We start from the raw sequence: 15216 nt of genomic DNA on the forward strand, positions 1-15216 counted from the left end.
TTTTTTTCCTCCTTATCTCTGATGATAAGCAAATGCTAAATGAAGGTGAATTTTATAGTGGCACTTAATCACTTTGGGGTTTTGGTAAGTGGAAAAAAGAAACAAATGAGACTCTGTTAGGGTAATATTTTTGCCTGCTTCTGGGTTCCTGGCTTTTACTGACACTATGTTAGAAAGCATGAAGCAATCACACACCTCAGAGGGTCTTCAAATGTGCAAGTCTGGTAGAATCCATATATTTCCTTGTGGGTGAGGTTTGCTCTCATAGTCTGTACTGCTTGCTTGTAATCAAGTGGCATGGCCAAATTACATATACTCCAGTAAAAATCCCATAATTTGGTTGTCGCATGGCAAAGACCAGGAGACAGGAGTCTTGTGAGATCCATGCCACCAAAAGCAGCACAAAGAAATACCTAGAGATTGCTGCAGTCCTTTTGGCAACTGCAGGAGGCTGCTGAAAATTAGTGCATAAATGTAAGAGGAGTACCCTGCAGTAGCACAGATCAACCTAAAATCATCAAGGCAGAAGAATGGCTGCAGTTTACCTAACTCTATACCCTGTGATACGAGTTCTCCTACAGCCTCCGCAAGGAATCGCATTCCTAGTTCTTGGATGTGCTCCCAGCATGGGGGTGGAGCAGACACTGGAGTTTTCTGGTAGCTCTTCTGAAGAAAAGAAAATTAATTTGTTGATGTCATCAATTGGCACTTTTCACCAGCAATAAATTACATGGTTACAGAGAGAGGGAAGGGAGGCCAGGGAGGGGGAGGAAAGAGGAGTAAGGGTGCTACTTTTAGAAGATTTGAAAGAGCCCTGACTCCCTGGACCTGTGTGCTCTAGGAACTGCATGTTTGCCACTGACAACTTCAAGTTTCTACATTTGTGTCACTGATCCCAAGTATTCCTTCAGGAAATTTTTTCCTGTTATCTGAATTAGTACAATCCTTACTTTTTTTTTTTTTTAATAATTAAGAATTCTGTATGTGGAAAGAGGATATACTATGTGATTTAGATATTCACTGTTTTTTAAGAACTTTTCATTAAAATCAAACATCTGTCTCCTTATAATGTGTTTTTCTAATAAAAATGTGAGATTAGGTTGTGGCTGGCTCTGGAGCATCCAAAGCAGAGGGTTTTTTCCCCAGCGTAGCTTGCTCTCTTGCACAGCAACCCGTCTGCATGCTGTGCAGGGTGCTCCCGGGTTTGTGACGGTGAGAAATGCCTGGGCAGAGTTTTAGCGGGGTGCGTGACAGGAGGAAGCTTCACCTTTGGGAGGCCCCCTTCCAGAACAAGAGCGGGGGACAGGAGGAATTGGATTCTCTGAGAGCTGAGGCGTGCAATCGCAGTCCCATGCATCAGCTGAGCTGTGATAACTGACCTTGTGCACGCACTTAACCTGTTACAAAGACAGGTACAAATTGTAAGCTCAAAGCTCTTTCATTTTCCACGTCTCGGCTGACATGAAGCAGCTCACTGAGCTGTGGTACCCCAGACTTCCAGTGCCACCTGGGACAAGCCAACAATATACTTGCTTGTTATTCAAAAATCACCTTTCAGTGTTTAAAATCATGAGATCAATTGAAAAATCATGTGTCTTCTTAAAACACTTCCCTCGGGGCTCCTGAATTTTCCTCTTGGTCTTTGAATGACCTTTTAAAGCTTTCTGTGGAATTCCAAGGGCTGGGAAACCATTTTTTTTGTTTGATTTAAAAGAACAGTTAATATTTTACACACAGAAAGACTACAAGAGCTTTGGTGTTAAGGAAAAGAAAAATATTTCATGAGAGCTAGCCACAGCTCACTATATTGTGAGCTTATAATACTGTGCTGTGGAGAAAAAAAATAATAGAATTTTTACAGAACTTTTTTTTTTTGTCACAACATAAAACTTCAGGACATTGATCACAAAAATGCTCCATGCAGAAAAGTGAGAATTATCGCAACAAATTGGTTTTTTGCTAATCTCTAGCCTAACTTTTGCCCAGTGATAGGATACTGCCTGTGATAGCTCGGCAGTATTACACGTGCTTGTTGGCAAATAAGTAGTGAAATTGGAACACATTGCAAGATTATTTTGTTCACGGTACCAGCTCTGGGAAGCCCCACAACTGCAGTTAATGTTACTCTTAAACACAGAATTTGTATGAATATATAGTATGCAGTTATTTATTAAGAGATGTCTGCACAATTATTACAAATGTTGAGTGCATTATTCAACCAGTGGATGTCTCAAGTGTACGAAACTCAAGAAAGTCTCATTGAATGTTTATTATTCTAATTGCTTCATTTAGGAGATGTGATTTGTGAACTAGCTAGCATGTCTTCAGGGATATCATTCTGCCAGCCCTTCAAATACTGCTAGTGTGATAGTTGCAAGGGGTTTTTTGTTAATATTTTTGTCTTGTGGCTTGCAAATGACTCAAAGAAAGTAGTCTTTTTGCTTGTCCCTCACCACAAGCCCTTCCAAACCAGTTCAGTGCTGGCTCCTCACAAACGGTATGATATTAGATTGAAGTGCAAAAATTATATTTTTCCAGTTTTGGAAACGTGCATAACTAGAAAAGAGACAAGACAGCATATTCTTAACCTGGTAATATTTTACCAAAAAGTTTTCATATTGCATGATGCATATATATTTGAGGAAACAGACATTATATTGCAGATTCTAGGTGTTTTGCAAGTTTTGAATTGCCAGAATTAGCAATATCAACAAAACTTAGGTCTTCCTACTTATTGTTTGTACATTTTGTATACTGAGACAGGCATATGGAAAAGTACCATTCCATAAGTTGTACATGTACAGGGCAAAGTTAAGGTTGCTTGTACACCTGTGAACCTGGAATTTCCTGTCTTTTTTGAATCTTTGGCATTTCAGTCTTAATTGTATATTAATCTTTTATTTAACATTTAACAACATTTAAATGTTAGGTTTTACATTATTATTATTTATATGAATATTTAACATTAGAGAATTAGAGGTCCCAGATCTTCTCGATGTAAATTCTAATTAGTTTTCATGGAAGTTTGAAACTTGGAGCTTCAAGACAGTCAGATCGGATAGCTTGTGAGCAATAGCCATAGCAACATTATCTGTGATTAAAAAGAAGGCTCTTATCTTGGAGTAGAAGAAGGGATGAGTCACTGTGATAACATGCTGATTTCAGGGAGTTGTGGGATCAGCCTGCTCCAGCAACTCAGAGGCATTTTCAAGTATGTTAAATGCTGCGGCTGCTACTCTGGCAGAGAGATGCACTTTGCTGTAGAATGTTTATGTTCACTTATTATTTTGGCATGTCTCCCTGAGGAGTGCAAGCAGGAACAGGAATGTTGATTATGAACCGTTTATATCTCAGTTAAAGCTTCCAGAAATTTCCTGGGATGAAGAAAAAGTACTTTTTTGGTTTTTTTTTTTTTAGTTCAAGAGCTTTTTTCCTGACTGATCATTCGGGATCTCACAGGACTATTATGGAGAGGGAAGATGCCCTTCTCAATGAAAGGCTTCCAAGATATTGTTCCTGGAAATTTTTAGTAATGAGGGGTTCACTAGATTTCATTTCCTTTGCTTTATATTTAGCTTACTTTCTGTTTCTGAATTATAAAAGGAGCAGGACATGGGTCAAATGTGGCCTCTTGAAAGCCCTTCCATCTTCTTTTCTACGATGCTGTTTATATGACTGTACATGGACGCATACACATTTTTCTCTTCACCATGTCTGTAAATATATACCAGCTAATTTAATGTAATGTCTCTAACAGTCCACTCATGTACGACGTGTCATAAGCTTAGTTTCTTAAAAGCAAATATATTATTATGCTGTTCTTATGCTTGCAGTGGCTAGCAAAATAATGCCATGAAATGAATCTTAATTAAAAATTAGAACATAAATGTTCAAAGAGACTCTTCAGTATTTTGTAGTCTTCAGACATGCATTGACTGAGCAATGCAAAATGTTTGTGTATATATAAGTACTGTCCTTCTGTATGGCTGAATTGTTGACATGTTTAAAAAACATTCTTATTTGGCTTTTGAGTTTGTGATTATTTTTTTCTCCGGTATTTATTGTTTTAAGTATATATATTTGAAGGATTAGAGGAAAAAATATTTATCAGTCTTCTCAATTTATTCAGGACCATAGTTTCTCCAGAAATCTTTTGTTCTGTTCCATTAAGATGTACAAGGTAGTGTAGCTGTTTAAAAATAGAAAAACAGTAGGCTTACTCATTTTGAAAAGAAACTGATGATGCAAGTTTTCATATCTTAATATGGCCTCAGCTGCAAAGAGATAAAAGATGAGATAGCGAGTGACAGATTTAATTCATTGGTCACAGTATACTTTATACATTTAAGCCCATCTGGCCACTTGTGTGGAACTTCACTTGGCTGTCTCCATAAAATCTGAAGCAACCCATCTTAACCTTGCACAAATAGGCATGAAATCTATAAACCCAGCAGACACAAAGGGTGTATTAGTAAGAAAAGAATGAGTCTGCCTGGTGAACTTTCAGACTAGCAGTGCACTTAGGATCACAGAAGATAAAGGGACCTGAAAAATGAAATAAAATTTCCAATAAGGTAGCAGTCAAAGGCGGTGGTGATCCCTCAGCAAAATAGATATTTGACCTCGATGTCGCAAAAACTGAAATCTGGAATTCCTCACTGGAAGAAGCTGTTATTAATTTAACCATTTCCTATTCAAAAAGGTATCATTTTCAAGAGGAGGTTTGTTATTTGTATGATTTGTTGTGATTCCATCTCCTGTTTGTATTGCAATTTCTTATATTTTATTTAAGCTTATTTTGGAATAATGCAAGATACGTCATCATAAAAAAAATCTATTCACTGTTTAGTCTGTAGGGAAAAGGTATTGTTTTTTAAGTAAAGACGTTTTAATTTCTTATCTAGTTTATATTAATAGAATTAATAACAGCACCTTTCTCCTTAAAACACTGATCTCTCATTCTGAATCTGATGTCACTAGGCATAGTAAAAAGCAACTAACTGTTGCATTTACACAAGAGTAAAAATGGATATTTCAAAGACTAAGCTGTGGAATGTGTAAAGCAATATCCGCTCTGAGTAAAGGTTTTGAATTCTTGCCCTCACCCTGTGCAGTAATGAAATTTCCAGTAAGTGCTCGCTGTAGTGGTAAAAAATCAGGAAGGCAGTATTTTGTCTTTGAGTTGCTTCATTTCAGTTAGAAAGCATTGGTCATGGACTGAATATTCTTACTGCTGTTCCTAGAAGGTTTTTGCAAAAGTTCAGTACGGAAAGAGCAGGAAAGTGATTCTTACAGGTGCTTTCTCTATTAAAAACATTGTGTGGAAAAAGTACATGGTCTTTATTTTGAAAAGGGCTGCTTGTTCAGTAATGAGACGGCTTGACTATTTTTACCAATTCACAACTCCTTTTTTAGTTATCCTTTAGCTTTTTCATCCATGTCAGGAGGGCAGGATTGATTATTTTGTACTGCTTTTTTACGTACTTTTAAATATTCAGTCTTTTTTAATTGAGGTCAAAGTAAGAGACTGCAAAGAGTGCATTAGACTGTAATACAAGATTTAAGTCATCTCTCAGGAACTGCTAACTTAAAACGTATCCCTTAATATCAACCTCACGTGAACGTACTTTGAATTTGTAATTCTTCTGTGATTTTCAGTTATGAGAGTGGCAGTTTGGGTAGCTGACTTCTACTCGTTCAAAGAGCTCAAAGAACAGACCACGCAAGTTTCATACTTGAGCTTTCTTTTACTTGCTGTGTTCTTTGCTGACTTGCTGAATAATTTTCTGAAGCTGATGTTGCTTTCCTAAAATAAAAAAAAATTAAAATAGCAGTCCCTAAGTTTGAAATTTATGAGCCTAACTTTCTATTTGTATGCCCAGTGCCCTGATTTTACCGGGTTTTGTAAACAAAGGTCAGTGAGGTTCGAGGTACCTGTCTTGTATAGAAAAGAAACCATTTCTGTCTAGACCCGTAAAAAGAGACGTTGAAGAGCAGTCTTAAGGATTTTACCTTGATAAAGTGGACTATGGTTATTTCAGTTCTTTTTGTGCTGCCTTTTGCAGTTTGTCATTCAAATTAATTGGCTATTTTGGGTGTCTTTTTTTCAGATTCTCATGGAAACCCTGTGTCTTCAGAAGATCAAGTCAGTTTAGCCCAGCAGATTTCTGATGTAGTAAAGCAGCCTGCCTTTATTGCTGGAATTGGTGCAGCCTGTTGGATTATCCTTATGGTCTTCAGCATCTGGTTGTATCGCCATAGGAAGAAGCGAAATGGACTCACTAGTACTTATGCTGGTATCAGAAAAGGTGCCGTATTATCTATTTCAGTCCTCTGGCTGCTGAATGCCTGTTTACTGGCCATTTACTTTATCATCAGTCTCTTGTTCTTCTAAGACTCCATGCAGGAATTATCAAATTGCTTCAGTACTTTCAGGATGTGTGGATCAGGAGCCAATGCAGAAAGCAGCAATATTTACAAAACGTGTTAAACCTGGCTTTAAAGCACGAGCCTTTAGCAAAATACCTAGACTAGCTTTTCATAAAGATACTCCTGCAGTATGTGGGAAAAATGTAAAGATGGATTTAAGGCTGGGAGCATCCAGTATGCCGTTGCTACCTGACACTGTACCATCTGAAAAGGAGCCAAGTGGACGGTAGTTCATTGTCCCTCCTGTTCGGTCCTTTGCTTGCTGCTAAGAATACTAACAGGGGTGTACATTACAGTAACGCTTCTGGTGCGTGTACTTGAATTTCCTTGTGTTCCGGGGGAATGTGGTGTGGTGGCTGTTTGCAAAAGCACAACAGTCAATAATACTTTCCAAGACTCTTTCATAAATGCTGTTGTGAGACCCTTCGTTGGGGCTGAATTCTGGGGCTGTCACATCTTGCCATCTGCATTTGGTTAGAATGGTAGCGGTGGGACTAACTTAAAGCGCTCTTTGTTTTCAAGTTATCGATACCTTTTATATCAACTTGTCAGAGGGCAAGCAGTGCTTTCCAGTATACGCTGTGACAAACAAAACTAGAATCTCTACCTGGAAGATCTTCTGGAATAAAAACTTGATTTCTTCTGATTCAATAATCTTGTGATTAAGCCCCGAAGTTAAAGCTGAATTCAGTAAGCTACAGTTCATTACATCTCAAAGCAATACCTCATAGGCACTAGCAGAGTGAGAACCGTGAATTCTGGAATGCATCAGGAAATGGCAGATCCTGCTTTTGAAGGAATAGAGGGAGAAAGTTTGATATTTAGCAATCAAAAGATAGACCTAGGCTTGAAAAGTGCACACACCTTAATGTACGAAAGGTGTCATGAGATTCCGTTGTTTAGTCATGTCGGGAATGAATGTCTGATGGGCAAGACAACTAGGCAAATATAACACAAATGTTTTCAAACAGTAGCAGTGTGTTGCTATGAAAAAGCAGCAGTGCTAAAAATAGCATCTGAGTGAGTGGAAACATGGAAATAGTTCTGGAGTGTTGCTGAGTGTCCTCCGTGCTATTAAAGTATCAATGCTCACGGTAGACTTCAGGCAGAATTGTAACCACAGAAACCAGGGATGAATTTCAGCTTTGATTTTTTCCTGCTCGAATTTCCCGGATAAGACAGACCCCGACATACTGCTGCATTGGCCTGCTCTGTTTTGTTTTACTAATAGCATGCTGCCATATTGCCTTTCTACACTTCTATCAAACTAACATCACTATGCTTTCAGCAGTACCTATGATTAAGCAAAAGACATACAATTTGTCCTTAAAAATGGTTACTTTAATGACATCGGCTATTGTTCAAAACAGCTGTGGTTTTCAATATCTGTAAAAATATCTTTTGTGTAATTTGGTGGGGACTTTAACGAAAACACACAGAAAAGTAGGGTCTTCATCTCCATTACAAAGTATTCTTCAAGAAAAAAAGCCAACTTTAGTGAAATATAAATTGCAAAGTGGTTTGCCACTCTGCAGTGCATCAAGTCATCACTGCAAGCCCAAACTTTCTTCAGTCCTGCATTTATTTATTTATTTTTATATTTAGCTTCAGGCCTGACATCTGTTAAAATACTTCACTACTCCCACACATACATATTGTACTAGCACTCTTACACACTCAGAAGAGTTTATTAATAGAAGCTCTGAGAATTAAGTTATTCTTTCATGTGGTAGCGATAAAGATTTCATTTAGTTGAACCTCTGTTCATCTGTTCCTCAGTTCCTTAAGAAACTAAACTAGGTTTAGTACTTAGCTCACAGGAGAGCAATGAGACAGTAGTTTAAGATTTTTTTTTCATGTCCTTGTGATTGCAAATTAATTTTGAGACACTTGATTCTCTTTTGAATAGCTCTGGTTTAAATGCACCTTCTATTTAATGAAACCTTGTTACTATGGTTTTATATTTTTGAATGTAGCTAAATTAAACTTGACTGTGTGAAAAGGCCTAGCTCAAAGAAAATACAATGGAATTCCCAAGATAAAGAGCTGTGCTACAAATGAAGCCCGAAATAGGGGAATGCTCAGAGGTTTTTCTTTTTTTGCTTAGTGTCATATCCCTGGAAATAAATTGGCTTGGTAAAAGAGGGGAAGAAGTACAGCATGTCCTAAATTATAACAAGATGACACTCTGGACTCCCCCCAAACATCAGAGTTATTGTAAAAATTAGATTAAGCAGGGGTTCTCTTAGCCTGAACCCTTTCTTTCTTTGCCAGGTTTGGTGATCAAATTCTGTCTCAAGGCTACTTTTAGTGAATATTTTATTGGTTCTCTTACATTTCTCTCTGCTGTCATTAGATCGAAAAGGGCAATGTTGGGCTTTTTCTGCCCATCAGTGATAGAAAAACTATACTGTCTTGTCAACAGGAGGGGGAGCATGTGCTAATAGGAAGAGCAGATGCTGATGCTTTGTATTTGGATTAGAGACCCTATTGATCCAAAGAGGATTTATAGTAGCTGTGAGAGTGAAGATTGTCAAGCAATGTCATTGTTCCGTTGTTAACCTTTCCCTCTGAAAGCCAAGGGTTGAAAGGTAGAAAAGTATTACATCTAGGAACATCTTTTACCTTTTCTGTAATTATTTAAGAAAGAAACAACTCTGTTTAACAGTCTCATCTATGAAAACAAAAATTAATCGCTGCAGTAGATTTTAGTGCCTTTATTACAGTGAGAGATGGTGCCATTCTTGATTCAGAGACAGTAAACCAGCAGTTCTCTTTGTTCCTTTATATGATTATTATTTCCTTACTGAATACTTCAGTGTGCCTATTAGTTCAGCGTAATGAGCATTTACTTAGTGAACTGCAGATAAGAGTCAATAGGACCTTGATAAGGCTTTGTTAAGGAATTTGTCATTCTACATTCTAAAATGATTAACAGTGTGGGGGTTTACTCTGCGCTAGGATTTTTGGAAAAACTTAAAATACTGAACTGAGGGATGTTTGAAAGGCTGAACCACAGCCCAGTCCCCTCAGGAGCACAACAGAATATCAAGCTTCTTTTTTCAGAATGGTACCTGCAGAGACAAACTTCTTTCTGAATCGCAAATTTAATTTGATTTCTATATCAGTGTGACTGAACTACTGGGTTAGTTATATACATTTGTTTTATGTTCAGCTGTCTGCTAGATTTATACTAATGTGGTATGTTTCCCTTTCTCTCTTCAGCTTAATAACCAGTTTGTATTTTGTTTTGATTTTTCAGTCCCGTCTTTTACCTTCACACCAACAGGTATATATTTGCACTTTTCCCCCCTTCTTTGTTACTTTAGCATGTGTTTGTGGTACTGTTTCTCTTTTTCTGACATAACCAGCCCAGCTGTTCTGAAGGTTTTTTAAACAATTCCATTAATGACAGGTATCATTATTTTGTTCTCTAAGTAGTGTGTATTTGCTTTGTAGCTGACACTTTTTTTCCATTTGTGTGTACCATTTTGTAGCATACCATATTGTAGCATGATCCCGTCAGTTTGTACAACCTGGGCTCTCTTCTTGCATTGCAATGGAGTAAGTAGCGTGGCCTTCTGCATCTGGCGATGTGAAAGGTGCTTCTGATGGAGGAGGAATGACTTAGCAGAGCCCAGATGTGCTGACTTGCAAAGGATTCAGTGGGATTATAGTTGGTGAAACATTTGCTGCTTTTCTTTCTTCTGAATCTGCATTAAACCAGTGTCCTAGGAGTTGTCTGCTTTGGAAGCTACAGAAAAATCAAGTGTTATAGCAGTTAGATGTCTTTGCTTGCTGCCTTAAACTGTATTTGTGCTATGAAATTTTAAAATAATCATCCTGTTGTACATAAGCAGAGGTGCATTTCAAATTCAGGGTGGGTTTAAAATCATCTTCTATTTCTTTTTGCTTGGAAATGTACAAAATATGACATAACCTGAGCCATAGCCCACCAAAGTCCATGAGAGCCTTTCTGTTCTGTAGAGCTGACCTTCAGTCGGTCCCAGAGTCTGGCAGCTCAGCGGCTCTTGCTCTACAGTAGATACGGTCCAACACAGTCAGTACCCACCAGTCGGCCGCATGCATTGCTTTTAGCTACAGCCTGAGTGAATAGACAGGTTGTTTCTTCCTCCTTTGTTCTAAATCCCTTATTTTCAGAAGAGGTCTCTGAGACTGGCAGGACATGTACATCCGGGCAGGGTAAAAGCCACCTGCCCCCTCCTCTGCAGGCTCACGTTAGCCGGGTGTATTAGTTCAAAATCAGCACTGTACTGATTCGGCCGCTGGGCAGCAACTGATTTCCATCCTTCCAAGGTGGACCGCAGATGAAGCAATCTTACATCTGTCTGTGTTCATCCACATAGGCCTAATCATAATGGCTTAGATTCTTATCCACGTGCTTTTAATCATATTGAATAGTATCTTGTTTCAAAAATCATCCTGTTATGCTCAGTGGAGTTGCTTACTGTTCGGCATGAGTCAGAGTGGCCCTTCATGTTTCTGAAGTCCTTTGAGATCCATGGTGGAGACTAATTCAAACTGTTATTATTTTGCTGTTACTTTAATTGGCTTAACAGAGGGCTTCTGTTGCAATCACATTGTAGCACACTTCTGAAATTCCGCAGAGGTTGGTAGGTTAGCTAACATATATTTACTCAGTTGGATTCTTAACATTAAAAGAAAATATCAGGGCTCCGTAAGATTTGTCAGAGCTGCAAAATAAATAGCACTGAGATTTTTAAAGAAGAAATTGGAAAAAACACAAAGTATGTAAAACATTTAAATGAAAAAAATAAATCCTTTTTCAATCCAGGATCCCAGTCATTAGTTCCATTGACTTTAAATGGAACCAGACCCTCTTCTTTAGCATTACCTATAGTAAAAGACTTACCTGTAGCAATGCATCCTACGTTTTAATCCTGTTATTGTAATCACTGCCAGCATTTATCTCTCTCTTGCAGACTCCCAGTTTGGAGTTCTTCTAAAGAGCAGAATTTAGCTGCTTTTTTTCAACACATTCCTAGTTGGAAAATGTAGAATCCATCAGCATTTGCAGGGAGGCAATCTCTTTAACCCTTCACCAAGCCCAATGCAAACCTGCAGAATTTATAGCACTTTTTCTTCTTGGATGTTTGCATCCTAAAAACTAACTTTTCAACTATGATGCTTCCTGTGAAGGATATGCAATCCATGCCAACAAATAAATGCATGTGGACATCCACTTTGCTAATGTGTAATGCTTCTGAAATGCTAGCAAAACCGTTCCTTCTAATTTAGGAAGTATTCTTTCTGCCAGACATTTTTTACCAAGATTTATACATATAAGTTTTTAGATAAAAAAGTATCATTAATAAATCCACTTGTAAAACGTTACAAAATGTGAAGCTTCTGTGGACTTTTAGAGTGTGCTTGTTCCATGAGTATAGCGCAGTAATATTCAGAAAGGACATGTGTTTTTGCAGTAGGTTCAGCTGTAATGAGCCATTGTTTACATTGGAAGTAAGGTCTGTTATAGAATCATGATACCTCTTTAATCTTACCCAATAATAAGGTAGAGCAAAGCTTTAACATCGAGCCGTTCATGAAATAAATATATGACCTAAATTCTTCCACAGAGTAACTCCACTGAAGTCAGCAGAGTTGTGTTAAGGATAAGTTCAATCTGATGTATGGCTTCCTGCTTTCTTAAGCGATACGTGTGTGTGCGTGTGTGTGTTTTTCAGAACAGAACTGAAATATAAAATGTTGTTGGAGCTAAGACTAGCAGTTATCGAGCCACACAAGTATTATGTATAAACTTGCATTTGAAGGAACAGCTTGCAGAATGAGACTCAGAATTAATGATAAACAATGCACATTTATTGTCTTAGTTAAAATGAAACAAAGGCAAATTTAATACTGCTATTTACAGAGTCTTTTAAGATTTTTAAATTTTTTCCTTTTTTTACCTTTAACTATTTCAGTAACCTATCAGAGAGGAGGAGAGGCCGTAAGCAGTGGAGGCAGGTAATTATGTGTTTTGTTTTTAAAGCTATAAATTGTGTGCAACTAAATTTAAGGTTGCTAGGAGTACAATCGTCCTTGTAAGTGATGGCAGAATAATCACTTGCAAAGATATGGTTTAATCTAGTCTATTAATTCATACATTTAGGCCATATATTTTTCTGTTTAGAAGGAGGATATATGGTTTGAATTTTTAGGTTGATTTCCAAAGAACGAGTCGTAATATTTTCAGCTTTGTTAACCTGTAACAACTGCAACTCAAAAAATGAGCAGCAGAGGGAGCACTTTAACTTCAAAATAAAGACCTGTCTTACCGCCTGATTAAGGGAGTAAAAGTAATTAAGTCGTGGCATTTATGAATATTAAGAAATATAGCTGGTTCACAAATACTACAAAGCAAGAAAACGTTTATTGGAAAAAATTGCTGAAGACGTAAATGGCTTATAAAGTGACTTTTTAAGAAAAAATCTTGCTATGAATGCAAAACAGTTAAAGCATCGCTTACAAGAGACAGGGCACTGAAGGAAAGAGAAACAGGTAGGTTTTAAATTTAAGGCCCCCTCACTTTGAGAACCTAGCCCATTCCAGATTGAGGATTTAACTAAAAAGTGTTTACTGGATTTACATTATTGCTTAATGGATGGCAATGGACAAAACAGTAATTTACATTTCCTGTGAAAAGGTAGAGTTTTCTTCAGGAGGCAAAATAACAGTTTTAGCAAAAAGGCTGCTCAGAGCAATGTCACTTTAGTAGCACACCTTTTTTTTTTTTAGGTCACATTGAAACATGCCTTTTTAGAAGCATCTCAGTTCAAGATTTGGCATTACACTGCAATAAATTCTAAAATCTCAGAGGGCAGCTGAGCGATAAATTCCGGTATCAATTCCTGCTTCACATGTGGCATCTTGTGATTCCTAATTTGCAGGACCATACAAAAATTCAGTACTGGTGAAGATTAGGCATAAAATTAAACATTCCCAGTCTACTTGAATGCTGTGTGGAGGCGAGGCTGCTCTGCTCCTGAACCTGGCACGTTCAGAGCAATTGCAGATATCTCTGTTCAGCACTGTATGCTGCTGTGTTGTTGTAGCCATAAAACCATGGAGGAAAACCTCTAGACCAGTTACCATGTGATTTTTGAATGGGCAAATCTCTAAATCACTGGGTTGCTGCCTTCACCCCAGGATAGTAAGAAAATAAGACAGAACAGAGATGAACCCTCTCTTTCCCTGACAAGGTTGTTCAAAAAGATGCGCAGTTAAAATCCTTTGTGTTCTTTGTGCCACTGTGCTTTCTTGCTCTTCCCATAGCACAAGCTAGACAAAGCACACTCACGTAGACTCAGAGGACAGAAATGAGCCCAGAAGTGTCTACATCGTATACAGTCATTTTGGTACTGCTAGAGAAGCAGTGTCATTTTTTACTGTCTCAGTTTTAAGGATCAGTGCCACAATCTAGCAGAGTAATTGATTCAAGGCACTGACATCTATGCTTCTTTTATTCGTTTGCATATATAGCATTTACAGAATGTATGCTGTTGTACCGTGTTTTACAGAGTACGAAACATACTTCTGCAATATATATTAAAAAAAAAAAGTTATTTTTACATATGAAACCTTAACTCTGATTTCCAAACTTAAAGTTTTCATTGTCTTAAATTATATTTGCAATGTTTTGGAGAGGCTTAGCATTTTTGCCAAGTGCAATTATGTGAGCATGTTAAAGCATTATTCAGAATTCAAAATGTCACAGTGATACGTTTCAACATATCCTCACTTCTACAATGCTGAAAAAATACCCATTTCTGTGACGATCCCTTTTCTAGACAGAATTCAAGTAATGACAGTTGTGGTGGATTGACTCCAGCCAGCAGCCAGGCACCCACAGAGCCGCTTGCTCAGTCCTCCCCAGACCCAGTACAGTCATTTCAAGGATTCAAGGAATTGTACTGCAAAGGTTAAAGATCTTTGGAAATCATGATCTCCAATCATTGCCAGGCTGTGAGAGCTGTAATGCAAACATCTTTTGCCTACGATTCCACCTAAATGGCTCCAATTAGTAGAGGTTTTGGTTACTTACATATCTCGCACCACATTTCTTACATGACAGCAGGTGTGAATGCAAAGTAAATTTTAGAAGCAAAGGACCTTTAACATTCTCGCCAAAAATCCAGTGCACAGGCCTTGAAAGGGCTGAAATATTCTGGAAGACTTTGTCTTCTCCAAATGCCTTGAGGTGTAGTTTCATTGTAAGAACTGAGTGGTATGAAAAAAAGCAGGATATTTCAAATCAATTGGCCTGCTCGCAGGACTACATAACTGTACGTTTATTTCAGATTTACAAAAAATACTTGTTTAGTGCATGTATATTGACTGGTTTGTTATTCTGACAGTAAGTCAAACTTCATCACCTCATATGTTAAATTGTCAGATGACATATGCAGTGCAGAAACATACGTACACATATATGTATAGATCTTTTTAATGTCATTCTGTGACTATGACTTAAGCCTGCGGCACTGACAGACTATATCCCCCACAACTAACTGCATGCAGTTTGTATTCTCAGCTTGCAGTTTAAGAGGATTAGCATATTTTAGTTTTGAAGAGCATCACATCTAATATTATGGAGACTAGTTTCTGCACTATTTCAAATGGAAAGTTGCCTGTTAAATCCTGTGATGCAAGAGACTCTATTCCTTTATTTTATTTTATTTTATTTTATAATGAGAGTGGCTAAAATTAATCTATTTTTAAAAACACCTTAGTTATGAAAAGCAA

At 37.6% G+C, this 15216-nt stretch overlaps 1 protein-coding gene across 6 annotated transcripts in view; it reads left to right on the forward strand.

Annotated features, from left to right (window-relative positions):
- Positions 1–15216, forward strand: part of ROBO1 (roundabout guidance receptor 1) — a 736398-nt gene that overhangs the window by 692403 nt on the left and 28779 nt on the right. For all 6 annotated transcript variants that reach the window (XM_054805401.1, XM_054805419.1, XM_054805438.1 and 3 more), the window contains 3 exons: positions 6111–6308; positions 9692–9718; positions 12396–12438. In XM_054805401.1, the coding sequence (XP_054661376.1) occupies positions 6111–6308; positions 9692–9718; positions 12396–12438 (268 nt within the window). The remainder of the gene's footprint in view (positions 1–6110; positions 6309–9691; positions 9719–12395; positions 12439–15216) is intronic.

Source organism: Grus americana, chromosome 1 (assembly GCF_028858705.1).
Source record: "Grus americana isolate bGruAme1 chromosome 1, bGruAme1.mat, whole genome shotgun sequence".
NCBI lineage: Eukaryota > Metazoa > Chordata > Aves > Gruiformes > Gruidae > Grus > Grus americana.